The sequence below is a fragment of the Hyposmocoma kahamanoa genome, unplaced genomic scaffold (assembly GCF_003589595.1).
Source record: "Hyposmocoma kahamanoa isolate Upper Pololo Valley unplaced genomic scaffold, ASM358959v1 80, whole genome shotgun sequence".
Lineage (NCBI taxonomy): Eukaryota > Metazoa > Arthropoda > Insecta > Lepidoptera > Cosmopterigidae > Hyposmocoma > Hyposmocoma kahamanoa.
Window position 1 is genome coordinate 8,945,048 of NW_020654051.1, and position 14,629 is coordinate 8,959,676.

The 14,629-nt window shown below is 37.2% G+C and overlaps 1 protein-coding gene across 1 annotated transcript; it reads left to right on the forward strand.

Moving 5' to 3' along the window:
• Positions 1-10,374: 10,374 nt before the first annotated feature.
• On the forward strand, positions 10,375-13,758 carry LOC113233893 (alpha-(1,3)-fucosyltransferase C-like). The gene is made up of 4 exons (XM_026469121.1): positions 10,375-10,515; positions 10,670-10,796; positions 11,959-12,882; positions 13,394-13,758. Exons 3-4 carry the CDS (start codon positions 11,990-11,992, stop codon positions 13,668-13,670), a joined length of 1,170 nt encoding a protein of 389 aa, XP_026324906.1. The 5' UTR covers positions 10,375-10,515; positions 10,670-10,796; positions 11,959-11,989; the 3' UTR covers positions 13,671-13,758.
• The last annotated feature ends 871 nt before the right edge of the window (positions 13,759-14,629 follow it).

The following is a 14,629-nucleotide window of genomic DNA, read 5'->3' on the forward strand; positions in this document are numbered from 1 at the left end:
CATCTGAAAAGACGACCAGCATTCGACGAGATAAAGCCACTGAAACCTCTGGAAATCATATCTATGCGAAACCATCTCCTCCAGCAATTTTTTCATTGAAAGTTGGAAAATAATTGCTGATCTGAGGGTGGAGGAATTATATCGCTGAAATCATGTATGTCGGCGCCCCAAATTAGAAGCACATCGAAACAGCGCGTGCCAGCAGTGTCAGCATAACGTGCCGGTGCAACGTGCAGCAGCAACGTGACCAACGTCAGCGTTTCCCCCAGTTTGCGTACTTTATAATTTTTCACGACTCGGTTTCTAGCATCGAACCTAGGCATTAACTTAAGCACGTAATAATTATATTCTAGTTTTCATCTTTTAATAAATTTAAATTCGTTTCTTTAAATCCTCCGGCGGCAGCCGACGTAATTAGTAGTAGTAGTAATAATATTATATTATTATTATTGTTTATTTTAATCTCTCGCCTCTCCCAAGGCCTAAAAGACTAATTTTGAATTTTTAAATGGGAGAGACGGTATTTCCCGGCTATGGCACAGTCGGCCGGGGTCAGGGACTCAGGTCCAAGAATCGGCGAACGATACGTGCCGTATCGAGCAGGACCGCCTTCTGCATTTGTGCTGGAAGCGACACGCCACAGAAATCCAACCGCCTCAAGCTGTTAGAAAGGCTGACTGGAATTAACCCATTTGCGGACAAAACAATTGGGATTATTTCAGTGGAGGCCACATCCCACATGTCGGTGATCTCGTGCGCCAGGTCGAGATACTTCCGGCGTTTCTCGGTGTCAGCTTTCACGAGACCCTCGTCATGCGGGATGGTCACGTCCACAAGAAATACCCTCGACTGCGATCGATCCAATATCACAATATTTATTTATTTATTATAAAACATCTTGCGGACTTACAGCTAAACCAAAGTGCCCAGCAAGAAAAAACAAAAAAAAAATCGATACAATACTAATACACTACTAATATTACATATAAGTATTACCTTAAAATTAAATATAAAATAGTCATTTATTACAAACTAACTAAAGAAAACAGAAAATCAAAAATAGCTTATATTAGCATAACGAGTAATGGCATCAATGAGTTTCGACATGTTATCGGCAAACACATCAGCATTCCGGTCTAGTGCAAGGAAGTCATTTAAAGAAATTATTGCCCTGTTGGTCGGTGCATTGTATCCCTGTAAAGTGCGCGCTTGAGGAACTGCAAAAAGGTCACGTGCGCGCCGTCCCCTGCGACTCATCGTGCTAACGTAGCGATTCGGCACAAATAGAGCCAACCTTTCAAGAACGGAAGGATTATCGACTTTGTGGCGTAAAAGCCGGCAGTAGTGCACAAGCAGCCGAACCTTCCGGCTCAGTTTAAGCGAGTTGATCCCTACCATCCCAGACACAAATAGTGAAGGGAAAAGAAAGGGATAATATCCATACAACCTTTTGTAGAGATACCGAGCAAATTTACGCTGCACTTTCTCGATCATTAAGCTGTATAGCTCTTCTTGAGGATCCCACACTATAGCATTATACTCGAGCTTGGAACAAACGTACGCATTGTACAGTATCACAGCAACTTTGGGGTCACGGAATTGATATGCAGTCCTAATCACAAAACCTAACACTTTGTTAGCGGATTTAACGATATTAATGATATGATCGTGCATATTCAACCGGGTGTCTATCGTTAGGCCCAGATCTTGTATTGAATTGACACGGACAAGCGGAACACCCGACAGGTGGTAGTCCGCATGTATCGGATTTAAAGACCGAGTAAAAGAAATTATTTTACATTTAAGTGCATTGAGCGGCAACTTATTAATTGCACTCCACTGAGCTACGGCATCGACCACCCGCTGAAGCGAATTGCAGTCAGCAACATTACTAACTGGATGCATGAGTTTGAGGTCATCCGCAAATAGAAGGAAATAAGCTCCAGTAAGGCACTTCCCGAGATCATTAATCATAATTAAAAATTGCGTTGGACCTAAATTACTCCCCTGGCTTACGCCTGAGCGGGTAAAAAACTCATTTGATCTAAAACTAGACACTTGCACATATTGTCTGCGGTCCTTTAGATAGTCGGCGAGAAAAGATAGCAACTTGGGAGTAAAACCTAGGATTGAACATTTACTAAGTAACACGTCATTATCAACGAGGTCAAAAGCTTTCCTGAAATCAAAATATATTGCATCGACTTGTCGGTTTGAATCCATCTGACTTAACACGTAATCAAAAAAGCAAATGTGGTTAGTGACTGTGGAACGCGCACCACGGAAACCATGTTGCGCTTCATCAACTGATTACTGATTTGCCTTATAAGGCTACCGTTGATAATACTCTCAAAGAGTTTACCAAAAGCGGACAAAATAGCGATTGGCCTATGAGTTGATATCTCGGTGGATTTTGGTTCCTTTGGTATCGGGATCACTCTCGATACCTTCCACTTAGTTGGATAAATAGCAGATTGAAGAGCTAGGTTAAAAATATGTAAGAGAGGTCGCTCGAGTGCCGATAGGCAGTCCTTAACCATATACGGTGGAATACCATCAGGTCCAGCTGAAGATGAAGACCTGAGTCGCTTAGCAGCCTTACGCAACTCGATGACCCCAATAAGGGTGATACTGACGCTATGTGTCGCCACATGATTATCTGTAAGGCGTGAAGCCTTTTCAGCATCCAGCTCTGGAATTTCGCCATGAAAAACCGAGCTAAAATAATCAGCAAATGTGTCAACTGCATCCTGGTCCACAATGACTTCCCCATTGAGCATATACTCCAGTTGTTGACTTGAATGATGCTTTTTACTTTTTACAAAATCCCAGAATTTACTAGGATCCCGACAAATGTCACGCTCTGCACTTAATAGATAGTTCCTGTAATCCCTGTCGATCAAATCCTTGACGAGAGTCCTGTAATATTTGTATACTTCACGATTATATTCAAGGCCAAGGGATTTGAACTTTTTTAGATTATAGTATTTTAGTTTTATGTAACGAATTAATTCAGATGTATACCATGATGGATATGAATAACGTGCCACAGAGTTACGCTGCTTTTTTAAGGGAACAAAGCGATTAATCGTCTCACTAAGTGCACCATAAAATGTATCAACGGCCAAATTAGTATCAGTTTGCACTAACACATCAGTCCAGTCGATGTCAAATATAGACGCGTAGAGTGCACAAAAGTCAGCCTTACGAAAGTTCCAGGAGGGTGGATTAGTTCCTAGTGCAGTGCGTATTTCGGAAGAACCATTCCTCCTAGGTATTGCAATGTTTACCTCAAGAGGAGGGTGGTATAGGTCAATAGGTACTAGTGGTTCGACATCGCCCACAACCTCAACCGCATCACCACCGGGCCTCACAAGCACAAGATCCAGAATGCCTCCATGCACATTGCAGACATTGTTCAACTGATCCAAATCACAAAAATGTTGAAAACACTCAAATTGATATAAAACGTTTTTACTACACGAGTTAAAGTTAAAATCACCAACAATTATGATACGATAGGTCGAATATCTACATATAGCGTTCTCTATGCATGCTAAGACATTACAATATTGCTCGTCCCGGTAATCAGGAGGCAGATAAACAACACATACAAGAATTTTGACATTATTTGCACGTATTACAACAAATAATAATTCCATGGTAGATGACCAACCGTCGACATCAGTAATCAAATGAGCATGGTAACGATCTTTCACAGCAAGGAGTACACCACCCCAACCAGCGTCAGCACCTCTATCCTTTCTAAATATTCTATACCCGGGGGGAAATAGCTCAGCATCTAAAACAGAGCTCGTGAGGAAGGTCTCAGTTAGAGCAATAATGTCACTTGCACTTTGTAGAACATTTTTGTAGAACTTTGCGATTTTACTACGGAGGCCTCTGACGTTTTGGTAGAATAGTAATAATTCCTCATTGCGATTATTACGTCTGCCTCTCACTTTTCTGCCGAAATAACTGCTGCCAGGGTTTAACGCAGACATTCACAGGCCAGCTTTCAGGCGCCAATATATGTTCATATGATGTTGACGGAACGGCTAGCTTAAAAGAGGCATACTGACCTCGAGATTTCAGGGTCTCTACTGTAATGTTATTGGTACCAATGACAGACGCAACGTGCGATCTCACTTGTTCCTCTGTAGTGCCCAACTTCACGTAGAACACGTGAACCTGTCTTAGCCATTCTGAAGCCTAAAGCTTGGTGGAGCTTACATCCGCCGTCCCACGCGTGATACGACTCGAAGCCGTTCGGGGGCGTCTCTTCTTTACTTCGGTCCAATCATTAAACCCCTTTTTGCTCTCGGTTTCAGTACCCGTTTCCACAAGGGGATCAAGGTGTACAATCGATGCATCACAACCATCCTGCTGGTCACGATTATTTTTTTTAGTGGTTTTTGTTACGGCCGATGTTGATTTAGATTTAGATTTGGCGCCCTCATGCCGTAATGGCATTTTGGGGGTAACTTCTTTTATAGCAATATCAGGCTTATTCGCAAGAATAGTCCTGTTCGTGATAATAGATCGATCCCAATAGATTTTGGTGCGGTCATCTTCAAGTATTGGCTTATTGTATTATTGTTATTATTATTATTATTATTGTATCTATTTTAGACTCTCGCCTCTCCCAAGGCCTAAAAGATTAATTTTAAATTTATTATTATTATTATTTCTTTACTTTTATCACCTTTTTTTGTAGCTGGTTTGAACCACACTAGCGGTCCGAAATCAAGCAAATGCAGCATGTCTATGTGGACGGTGGTGGTGATGCGTAACATAAGCTTACTTCGTCCTCTTTCAGCTGCAAGAACCTTCTAACAATGCGACAAGTATTAAGGCTGCCTTTTGTAACAAGTGGTATATGTTTGGTGGGAAATTCAGGGAATGCAATGACTTGTGTAGCTGTTTGGAAATGACGCCTGTGGTAGAAATAACTATTAGTACTATTACTACATTCTTATTATTATTATTATTACTATTAATATTAATAATAATAACGCACACACTCATAGCCCCTTTTTAAACATACTCTGTATCGCGCCATAGGCCATACAAATATTTCTCCCTGTCCGGGAATCGAACCCGAGACCTCTGCATGGCAGTCTAGCATGATAACCGTTCGGCCACGAAAGCAGTTAACTCACATATATGCACTTGGCACACCCTCTCTTTTTATGATGATTTTTAAGTTTATTCTTTCAACCCACAAACCAGAATAGTCTGTGTTTTAACTTGAAGTTGCTTGGCAGTGATTGCTATCTAGCAATTAGGTCACCTGTTATATACTGTCCTTTTTCTTCTCTGCCATTGACCTACAAGGTCAATGTTCTCTGCATTTTGTTTTTGTATGCAGAAAATGGTAGGTATTTATATTGTAATTATGCTACAATAAATACTTACAATAAAAGAAAGGTTTATAAATAAAATGTGCATTTTAAACATATTATTTTTGTACCACGCTAAAAGATATTATATATTTAGCTGGTCACCCTACTCGGCATGGAGGCTTATTATCAGTGGACCGAGAAATCCAGCGTCAAAACGGGAATCGCGAAGGCACTGTTGCAGTTTTTTACCTTACAGATTTGTGCAAAACACATTACCATCATTTTATCCTCATTTTGACGAACGTACCATCTTTATGCCGAATAATAAGCGCTTGTGCCGAAAAAACTGTTTTTAAATGAGCTACTTTCTTCATGATTTTGTCTTGGTTCGTCCCTAACCATATTTACATCAGACCACTCTAAAAGTATGAAAATCGCTCCACGAGTTTAGGAGTTATAAATGCAATTGTTCATCGTACCCTTGGTTTAAAAAAGCTATATATAATGGTACGTAAAAAGTGCTTTTATCACAATGTAGTACATTGTGTATTAAGGGCGGTAAATAAGAAATTACTAACGAGAGTCTGTTAGAAGCCCGAAGCCGAAGGTTGAGGGCTTCACTGACTCGAGTTTTGTAATTTATTACCGCCCGTGCTGCATGCAACGTTTTTCATAAATAAATATAATGATAATATGAACAAATATCGCTTTACAACACAACAATTACAGACTTGCAAATGCAGGGATTTTTTTTATCTGTGCAGATAGCCAGCTGTTCTTCCGTAGATAATAATACAACTCGAGATAAAATGTTGTAAAAAAGGCAAAAACGCAATACAGCCATGACGGTAAATTTAAAAAATAAATAATTTCAAAATATTATGAATGCTGCAGGATTCGCTCTGGACCTTTTGGAGGGAAAAGTGTCGTTTTTGTTTTGACTTTCAATTATTTTGTGAAATCTAGTTTAAAGTGGAATAGGATAGTGCTATTGTGCCTTAATCTAAGATTAAAACGCGAAATTATACGAATCTCCAACTAAAATACCCGTATCGGCCCGTTTTAAGGAATCCCGAGTCAATCCAAGCACGCCGCCTCAAATTGCCTATCCTCTTTGGTGGCGGCCATATTAACAGAAACATAATTCAACTTCATGTACCAAAAAAGAATAATGTACCAAGACTTCGCTGTATGGTGTAAAACCTTTGCCTTTTCCTTTATGGACAGAAGAAAAAAAAATGAATGCTGCAGAATTTGAATTAAAAAAAATAATTTTCACAGAATAGCATATGTTTAGTTTTTTTCTTAGACAATTTTTTTCCATCCTCTTAAGGTTTTTTCAAACATTCAAGCGTAGATGAAATAATTCAGATTTTTCGAACATTATTAAAACTATTTGCTTGATGTTAACGTATAAAAGAAGAACACTGCAATTACATTTAAACAACTCCTAATGTAAAATTTAAAAAGTTATCAAGAAGCCCGTGGCAATTCAGCACAAAGACACTTTGCCTGCATGTTATGGCACCATTTACGAGCAAGTGTGGTGAAAATAATATGACTATACGAAACAATTTATATAGGGGTTCATGTGATATTATATAACTCTCCTATTTAAGCATAGAAAAGTCGTCGACTAGTTTCGTTCGTAGAATCTTGAAATCTCTCTCCTGGAAAGTTGTCATTTGGGAGATCTGGCTTTATTACAGGTTATTGGTATATAATTAAAAAATCATCAATCAATAAATCAATCTCACGTGATGGAAAATGACTGTGATGTCGACGATCAAGTATGCACCGTCGATGACGTATGCACAGGAAAGGCCCGTCATATCGTTCAGAGTATAAGTCTGCAGGTCGGAAATTCCACACCATAACCGTTCGCCATATAAATGTATGTAACATATATGTAACACTACGGTGCAATATCACCAGCCTATGATGATAATGATGGAAAGGGTAAGGCGAAATTAAATCGTGCAATTCCACCGCACAGTCTCCGTGATATACCCTATAGAATACCGATAAGTAGGCAACTATGCGGCGGTGTCAAAGGCTCTGCAGCTTCGTCTCTACTAAATCCGAGTCACCTATAAGACTAAGCATTGCAAATGGAACTACTTTTTCGGGTCCAAATAAATCGCGTATAATTATTTCAATGTAGAAAGAATGGTTCCTTTTAAAGTTTAATTTTACCTAAAAAATATAAAGGCTAATTGAGGACCTTATATTTTTGAGCCGGTTTATAAAAAGCATATGACACATAACGAAAGAAGATAGTTGCAATGTGATATAATATACCACTTTTCTCTGTTTTTCTTTTTTTATGATGTCAAGTGACGGGAAGAACAAGTCGTGCGCCTGGTGGAAAGCCACACGTCTATCCGTAACAGTTGCAGTACCACTCAGAGCTTTAAATCGTAAAGGTCTGTGGGACACTCCCACTGCGCCCGTCATCCTGAGACACAAGTTGACAAGTTCCATGTGCCTGTAATTTCACCAACACCCGTACCGTTTAAAACTGTAACCTAGTAATGCTTACATTACTGCTTTTCGGCTGAAATAGGTGGCAGTACTTCCCAGAACGAAATTCTTTTACAAGGAGCTCTACTGCTACTAAATGTTCTCTTTGATATACTTATGTTGCATCTGTAAATGTTAAGGGAAAAGGCCGCAGTGTGTGTAAAGTTAGCACTATCGTTATTTAAGCTCTTTAAGTTCTATAAGCTCGATTATTAGCTTATGTTGTGATTAACTATAGAGTTGGTAAAGTACGCAATTGGACATCGCCCATTTAGCATTAATAGCATGTACATTAATAAACCAAACACAGCTGTTAATAATCAGTCTTTGCAAACATTGGCAAGACGCTCTTTGCAAAATCGACATTGCCCGAAAGGTGTTTACTCCGCCGACAACGTTTTTGTGTACTATACTATTTTTCGTAACAGCAATTTCGATTCTGTCATTACAAGCAACGGGTTAAATACATAATATGTTTATGTTTAGGTTTAGCATAGGTTGTGAAGCGCATGAAGTGGAAACGGAAAATTCATTGCACGATATTTAAACATTTGCCTTTTAGAAATAAAAATATACCTACCCTCTAAAAGTAACGTAAGCTCAGAGAACCTTGACATATTTATTACGGAATATGGGAGAAAAAATTTCATTGAAATATCTCTAATAACAATCGAATGACATTGATTTTCCCGTAGATGGTCGTAGTAAATAAGAAAATTTTGTAATTTTTTTTATCGAGCGAAGTTTAATCAATTCTGTTACGGAACCTGTAGTTTCCTACCGGTATCTTCTGTTTTCATAATTATCAATTCAAAAAAAGATAATTTATATTTTCTCATGTCCAAAAATAAAACAATTTTCGCGTTGACGAAATACGTTAAAACGGATTTTGGGGTCTCCCTTCACCTTAACTATATCTTAGGTTTTATCATCTTTGCGGCTTAACTAAAGGCCCATTTAGATGGAGAGATTTTATTGCACGCTTCATGACGAAAAATCGTACGCGATTATCCTAAGCAATAATCGCCATAACGTTACCGTATCATAATGTTTACATTCAGGCGAGAACTAAAATCTCGCCTAAGATTATGTCATACGAGATTCGCAAACAACTTAATCGCCCCCTCGACTGTTTACACAGAAAAATATGTAGTAAGGACATTCTTGCTTACGAGTTTTCGACTTGTCTAAACACAATCTCGTATGACATTTTTTCAAGTTCATACGATTATCGTACAAATGGGTTCGAACCGTTTTGTTCAGTGATTACTGCGGTATTGACTATGGACATATCAAAATGACGCAAAAATCATTCAAATTTGGAACTGCTGATAATATTAAGTTTATTGCACTGTTCAGAAATATACATTTCCAAATTTTTTTTTGCAAATTTTATAACATTTCTCAACCCAAAATTTTTTTTCGCTCTCGTTTCGTTAATTCTTGTCTTAGAAAAGCAGTGATAATCATAACACCCTCGCGCACTGCACTCGAGAAACGGCTGGCACAGAAACTCGAAATACGATTTTTGCTTTCGAGTTGTGTTTAGACGAGGAAAGATTTTTTATATACTTTCGAAAATCGTATCTTCGAGACGAGAAACTCTCCATCTCAATGGGCCTTAATAATCGTATCTTGTTATGGCGATCAAAATCCATCATTGTGGCAACCTCTTTGATGTAAACTTCTCAGTAAGTGTAATGATGTATTGATCTCCTGTCTTATATGACGGAATAATTACCTGGAACATCCATGAATCCATGTTGGTAGTTCTATCTTTAGATAAGACATCTTATTAACTTCAGAGAAGGATACATAAGCCTAAAAAGGCGCTCGCTGATCCTATTAAGGCAAACTAGAAATGCGTAAGACGATATCACAAAACTCTAGAATTTTCTGCGTTGACAATAAAATAAATTTTGATAACGAATCAATTGAAACAAATGAAAAGATGCGTTGGATAATAAATGTCTGCGCACTAAAATTTCAGTTATATTACCATAGAGTAAGTTTTAGAAAACTGTAAACGCTATTAGACACATGTGCGCCGATCGGCGGTGTCGTCCCAAGGTTCTTAGGTACTGTTTGTAAAATAATTTGTATACCACTTCTATTGTTTTCAGTCATACGAGCAAGCTTTGACCGTTTTTTATTATTTTTGATGTAATATAATATCTCATTATTGGATTTTCCACCTAAACACAAATGCTCTTGATTTAAATCTAGTATGAATAGGCCGCACGTAAATATTGTATTGAAATATAGTGAATGGTTTTGCCACGCCGATTTTACTCCGGTTAAATTCATTGGCCGCGACAACGTGGAAAAACCGTCGGCGCCGAGGATACGGAGCACACAATCTAGTCCTATACCACAAATTACTTAAGCTATGTTAACTTGGTTTATTTGCTAGGAAACTCATTAGCTATTTAACGACTGTTTTATTACAGATTAATTGATTGATTCATTATAGGCTGGTACAATCACATGATGAAATAATTCCCGAAAAACTTACTGAAATTTCAAAATATTTTACTCGTTAAATACTGCCCACATTAACTATTCTTAATTCGGGGAAATATTTTGTTATTTGAATAATGTTCTATGGAAATCAAATAAAATTTTCGGAGCATGTATACGTATTAATGTACGTGACTGTACATACACTTACCTTAACAATGTTTTGTGGTTCCCAAAGTACTCTTATTACTACACACTACACAGTTTATGCAAAAAACAAACAAAATATTTTTTTTAAATTTAATTAATAATAATAATAAATTAAAATTTTTATTTCACAGATAAGCATTATTTATTACACTTGAAATCGTCACATTGGTTAAACTCTACCGCTCATTCGTAAGGCAGATTCCCTTGAGAATAATGAGCAAGAAACTCTAGGGGTATGCTATCGCGATTATTATAACGGTACGTATCTTAAAGTTAATTATCCTGCTTGGTTGGTCTCACATTTACTTTACAGGTTGTGATCACAAAGGTCGGATCTGGCAGGGAGCAAAAGCTGGTAAGGTAAATTGTATTTATGCATCTAGTTTGTTGTTATACCTCTAATTGGTAGAAAATTCGAATATAATTGATACAACATTCATTACGACAAACCAGTGGAATATTTTCACAAAAAAAAATATATTTTTTAAATGAACCTACTATGTCCCACTGCTGGGCAAAGGTCTCCCCCAAAATCCTCCATTGCTCCCTGTCTTTGGCGATCCCACCATTCTATCTCAAACCCATCAAGATCGTCCCGTCAACGCCTTCTCGGCTGTCCATGCAGTCTCTTTCTATCCTCGGGCACCCAAGGAGAGACGAAGTTCGCGCACGTCTCAGGTTACATCCGGTTAGCGTGCCCCCCCCCCCCCCTCCCAATACCATTTGAGCCTGGCTGTTTTGCTTCCCACATCAGTAATGCCTTTCATCTAACGCAGCATTGTACTGCGTACTCGGTCAATACGTTTAAAGCCCAGAATGCTGCGTTCCATCGCCCTATAAATAAATATTACAATTAATAAAGCGACATCTCTTATCAGCGGCTGGTAGCTGTAAAGGTATCCGGCTGGGTGAAAATTTTTTTATACTTTTCTCACAGGTGGCGCTACGGTAAAAAGCCGTTAAAACAAAATACAAAGGTCTACAGCAAGTACATAGAGAAATTCGTAAGGTCTGATGTCTGATGACTCGGTCCGTAGCTCTGTTGGAAGAGCGATAAACCGTATTAGGTGAAAAAGACGCTGGTTCGAGTCCAGCCGGACCTAAGGAATTTTTCTTCGAGTTTGTGAATAAAATAACTGCCTTTGTGGCCGAACGATTATCATGCTTGACTGCCACGCAGAGTTCCTGGATTCGATTCTCGGGCCGGGAGAAATATTTGTATAGCCCATATTTATTTCTCTCGTGAGTTTGGGTATAATTTTGCATTGTTGTGTTCATGCCACCCGCGATACAGGGATAACAAACATCTTTGTGTGCATTTCACAAAATATGTATAAATAAATATAGGCATCTAGCTTGTAAACTGGTTTTGGTAAATTTGTGTATATATGTTATAATTACAAAATTTCCATTTCTGTAGTTTCAGATTTTCTTTAGATTACATCCACAATATGAAAATGTTCAGGAGGAAGATTAAAAAGGCGAAAAAGCTTAAATATTTAGTTGTTGGATTAATAATTGTAGCTACAGTGTATTATTGTATGTATGGGTTAAATAAAACAATTAAAAGTTATTCGAATATAAAATATATATTACTGTGGGCACCTGCTGACAGGAACGAGTTATTCAAATATTTGGAACACGGTCAAAAGACATTCGACCAGAGAAAATGTCCAATTAGGAATTGTTACTTAACAGATAACAAAGCGCTTTTAAACAATGTAACAAAATATGACGTCATTGTATTTAATGGACCAGATATATTTGGTAATTACAACGTCTATCCACCACTAAGGGCGCCACATCAAAAATACATTTTTGCTAGTAGAACATCGTCGGAGTACTGTGAAGCACCAAGCAATAAAGATGGATATTTTAATTGGACTTGGACTTACAAAATTAATTCTGATATACCAATGGGATACATAACTATCAGGAATATATATGGTGATATCATTGGCCCAAAAGAAGAGATGCACTGGTTAAGCGTTGACGAAATGATGCCTGTAAATGACGAAGTTTTAGATATATTAGATCGCAAAACTACAGCAGTTGCGTGGATTAGCTCTAATTGTCACACTTTGTCGGAAAGGGAAAGATATATAAAAACTTTTAATGACGAATTATCTAAGTATGATTTAGTATTAGACATATACGGAAAATGTGGGAGCCTGTTATGTCCAAAATTTCTCATGCCTCATTGTTTATATACATTAGAGATGGATTATTACTTTTATTTAGCTTTTGAAAGCGCGTTTGGTGAGGACTACGTGACAGAGAGCATTTTGCATGGTCTGCAAAACTTTGCGGTGCCTATAGTCTACGGGGGCGCTAATTATACGAGGTAATACTAAATATTATAAAATAAATGAAGGAATAAAAAAAATAAAGGAAGGCAGAAGGTTGGGCAAAAGATCTACATTTTTCGATATACCCATCGAATGGTAACCACGTAACAGTTTCTGAACGAAGTTGCGGTTTTAAACAGGAATTTTTACTTTTAGGTACGCTAACGATCATATAAATAGATGCAAGACCACTAGGACCACTCAAAATGGCAACGTGGATACATTAGACTTGGAAAATGGTCAATTAAGCATATCGATTAGTGTTATTTCTCCTTGTTGTTTTAATACATTATTACGACCCGAAAAATTCAGCTAGTGACGGTTGTCCTTGAACAGAGTAACTATAAGCAACAGAACAGCTGCCATATTATTAGTCAGGTTTTCCAAAGGACTCAATACTCGACTGATGAATAATTTTCAGCAATTCCTAATTATAATTTACTAATAGAATAGAAAAGAATAGAATACCTATTCTATTCTAATTTACTAATACAACTGTTTTTACAGGTTTATGCCAGATGGGATGTACATTGATGCAACTAATATGAGTGTGGAGAAACTGGCTCAGGAAATAAGCGATATCATAGACGACGAAGAACGATATTACAAGTTTTTCAAGTGGCAAAATCATTACTCTTATCACTATCCTGAAAACGCTCCTGATTCTGATCCCATGTGCAAATTGTGTGAAGCTATAAATAACGAAACACTGATGAAAAAAAAGACAGTGATTGACGAGTTTCAAACATGGTGGAACGGGAATGACACTCTTTTACTGAATTGAAATCTTTATAAAAATTATGAAAGGAAGATGTGCCAGACATGTAAACTAAATTCTAGAGTTTTATTTTCAGATAGTACAAATAATAAACCTAAAGATGGCGCCTCAAAATATTCGGATCCATTTCGGATTAAGTATTAGTTGGAGTCATCCATTGAGAGTTTACGTAACAAAACAAAAATAACGTTATTACATTGTATTTTTTTATCAATAAAGTAATATAATGCATAAAATTCTTATTATAATAGCCTATCCTATTATATTCTATTATAATAGCCTACGTAACGCCATAAAATAATAACGTCACAAATAGCTAATGACATTTTTAAAATTTCACTGAATTAAAGAAGAACCAAAAGTTACAACAGTGGTATTGGGCAAAAGAAAATTTCTTTATAAGTGTCTTACACGAACTCCGTTATTAATAATTATGAGTTTAGTGAGGAACAAAATTTCAAACGCAAAAATTTTGCTCGTAAAGGTTTCACAAATAGCAAATTCTCAGTATTTATTATATGAAAGAATAAATTGAAAACAAACACCGAAAAAATATTGAACTGCCTTAAATGATAAAATTTCTTAACATAATAATAATAAACCTTTATTAGTATTATCGGAACTAATACAGAGAAATCATTGTCATTCAAGAATTCTTCTATTGTGAAATAGCATTTTTGTGTGAGGCATATAATTTATTATAAAAATCTTTTTCGTTTTCCTGAAGCATTATAGAATTATTGGAATCTTGTTGCATTGTAAGTTTGGGCAAAGGAAGTACCGGTTTATGTAGTTTGCGTTCACTTCTTATCGTGTTCCAAAAAGATTATATTTTTTTAACGAACATCGCTGTGTTAAGGGGTTAAAGTATGAAATTGCCGTTTTATTGCAATAGGTTCTTTGAATTTTCATAGAATTTTCATGGTTTGAGGTTTTCGAATGAAACTTTTTTCAAATGGTTTCTG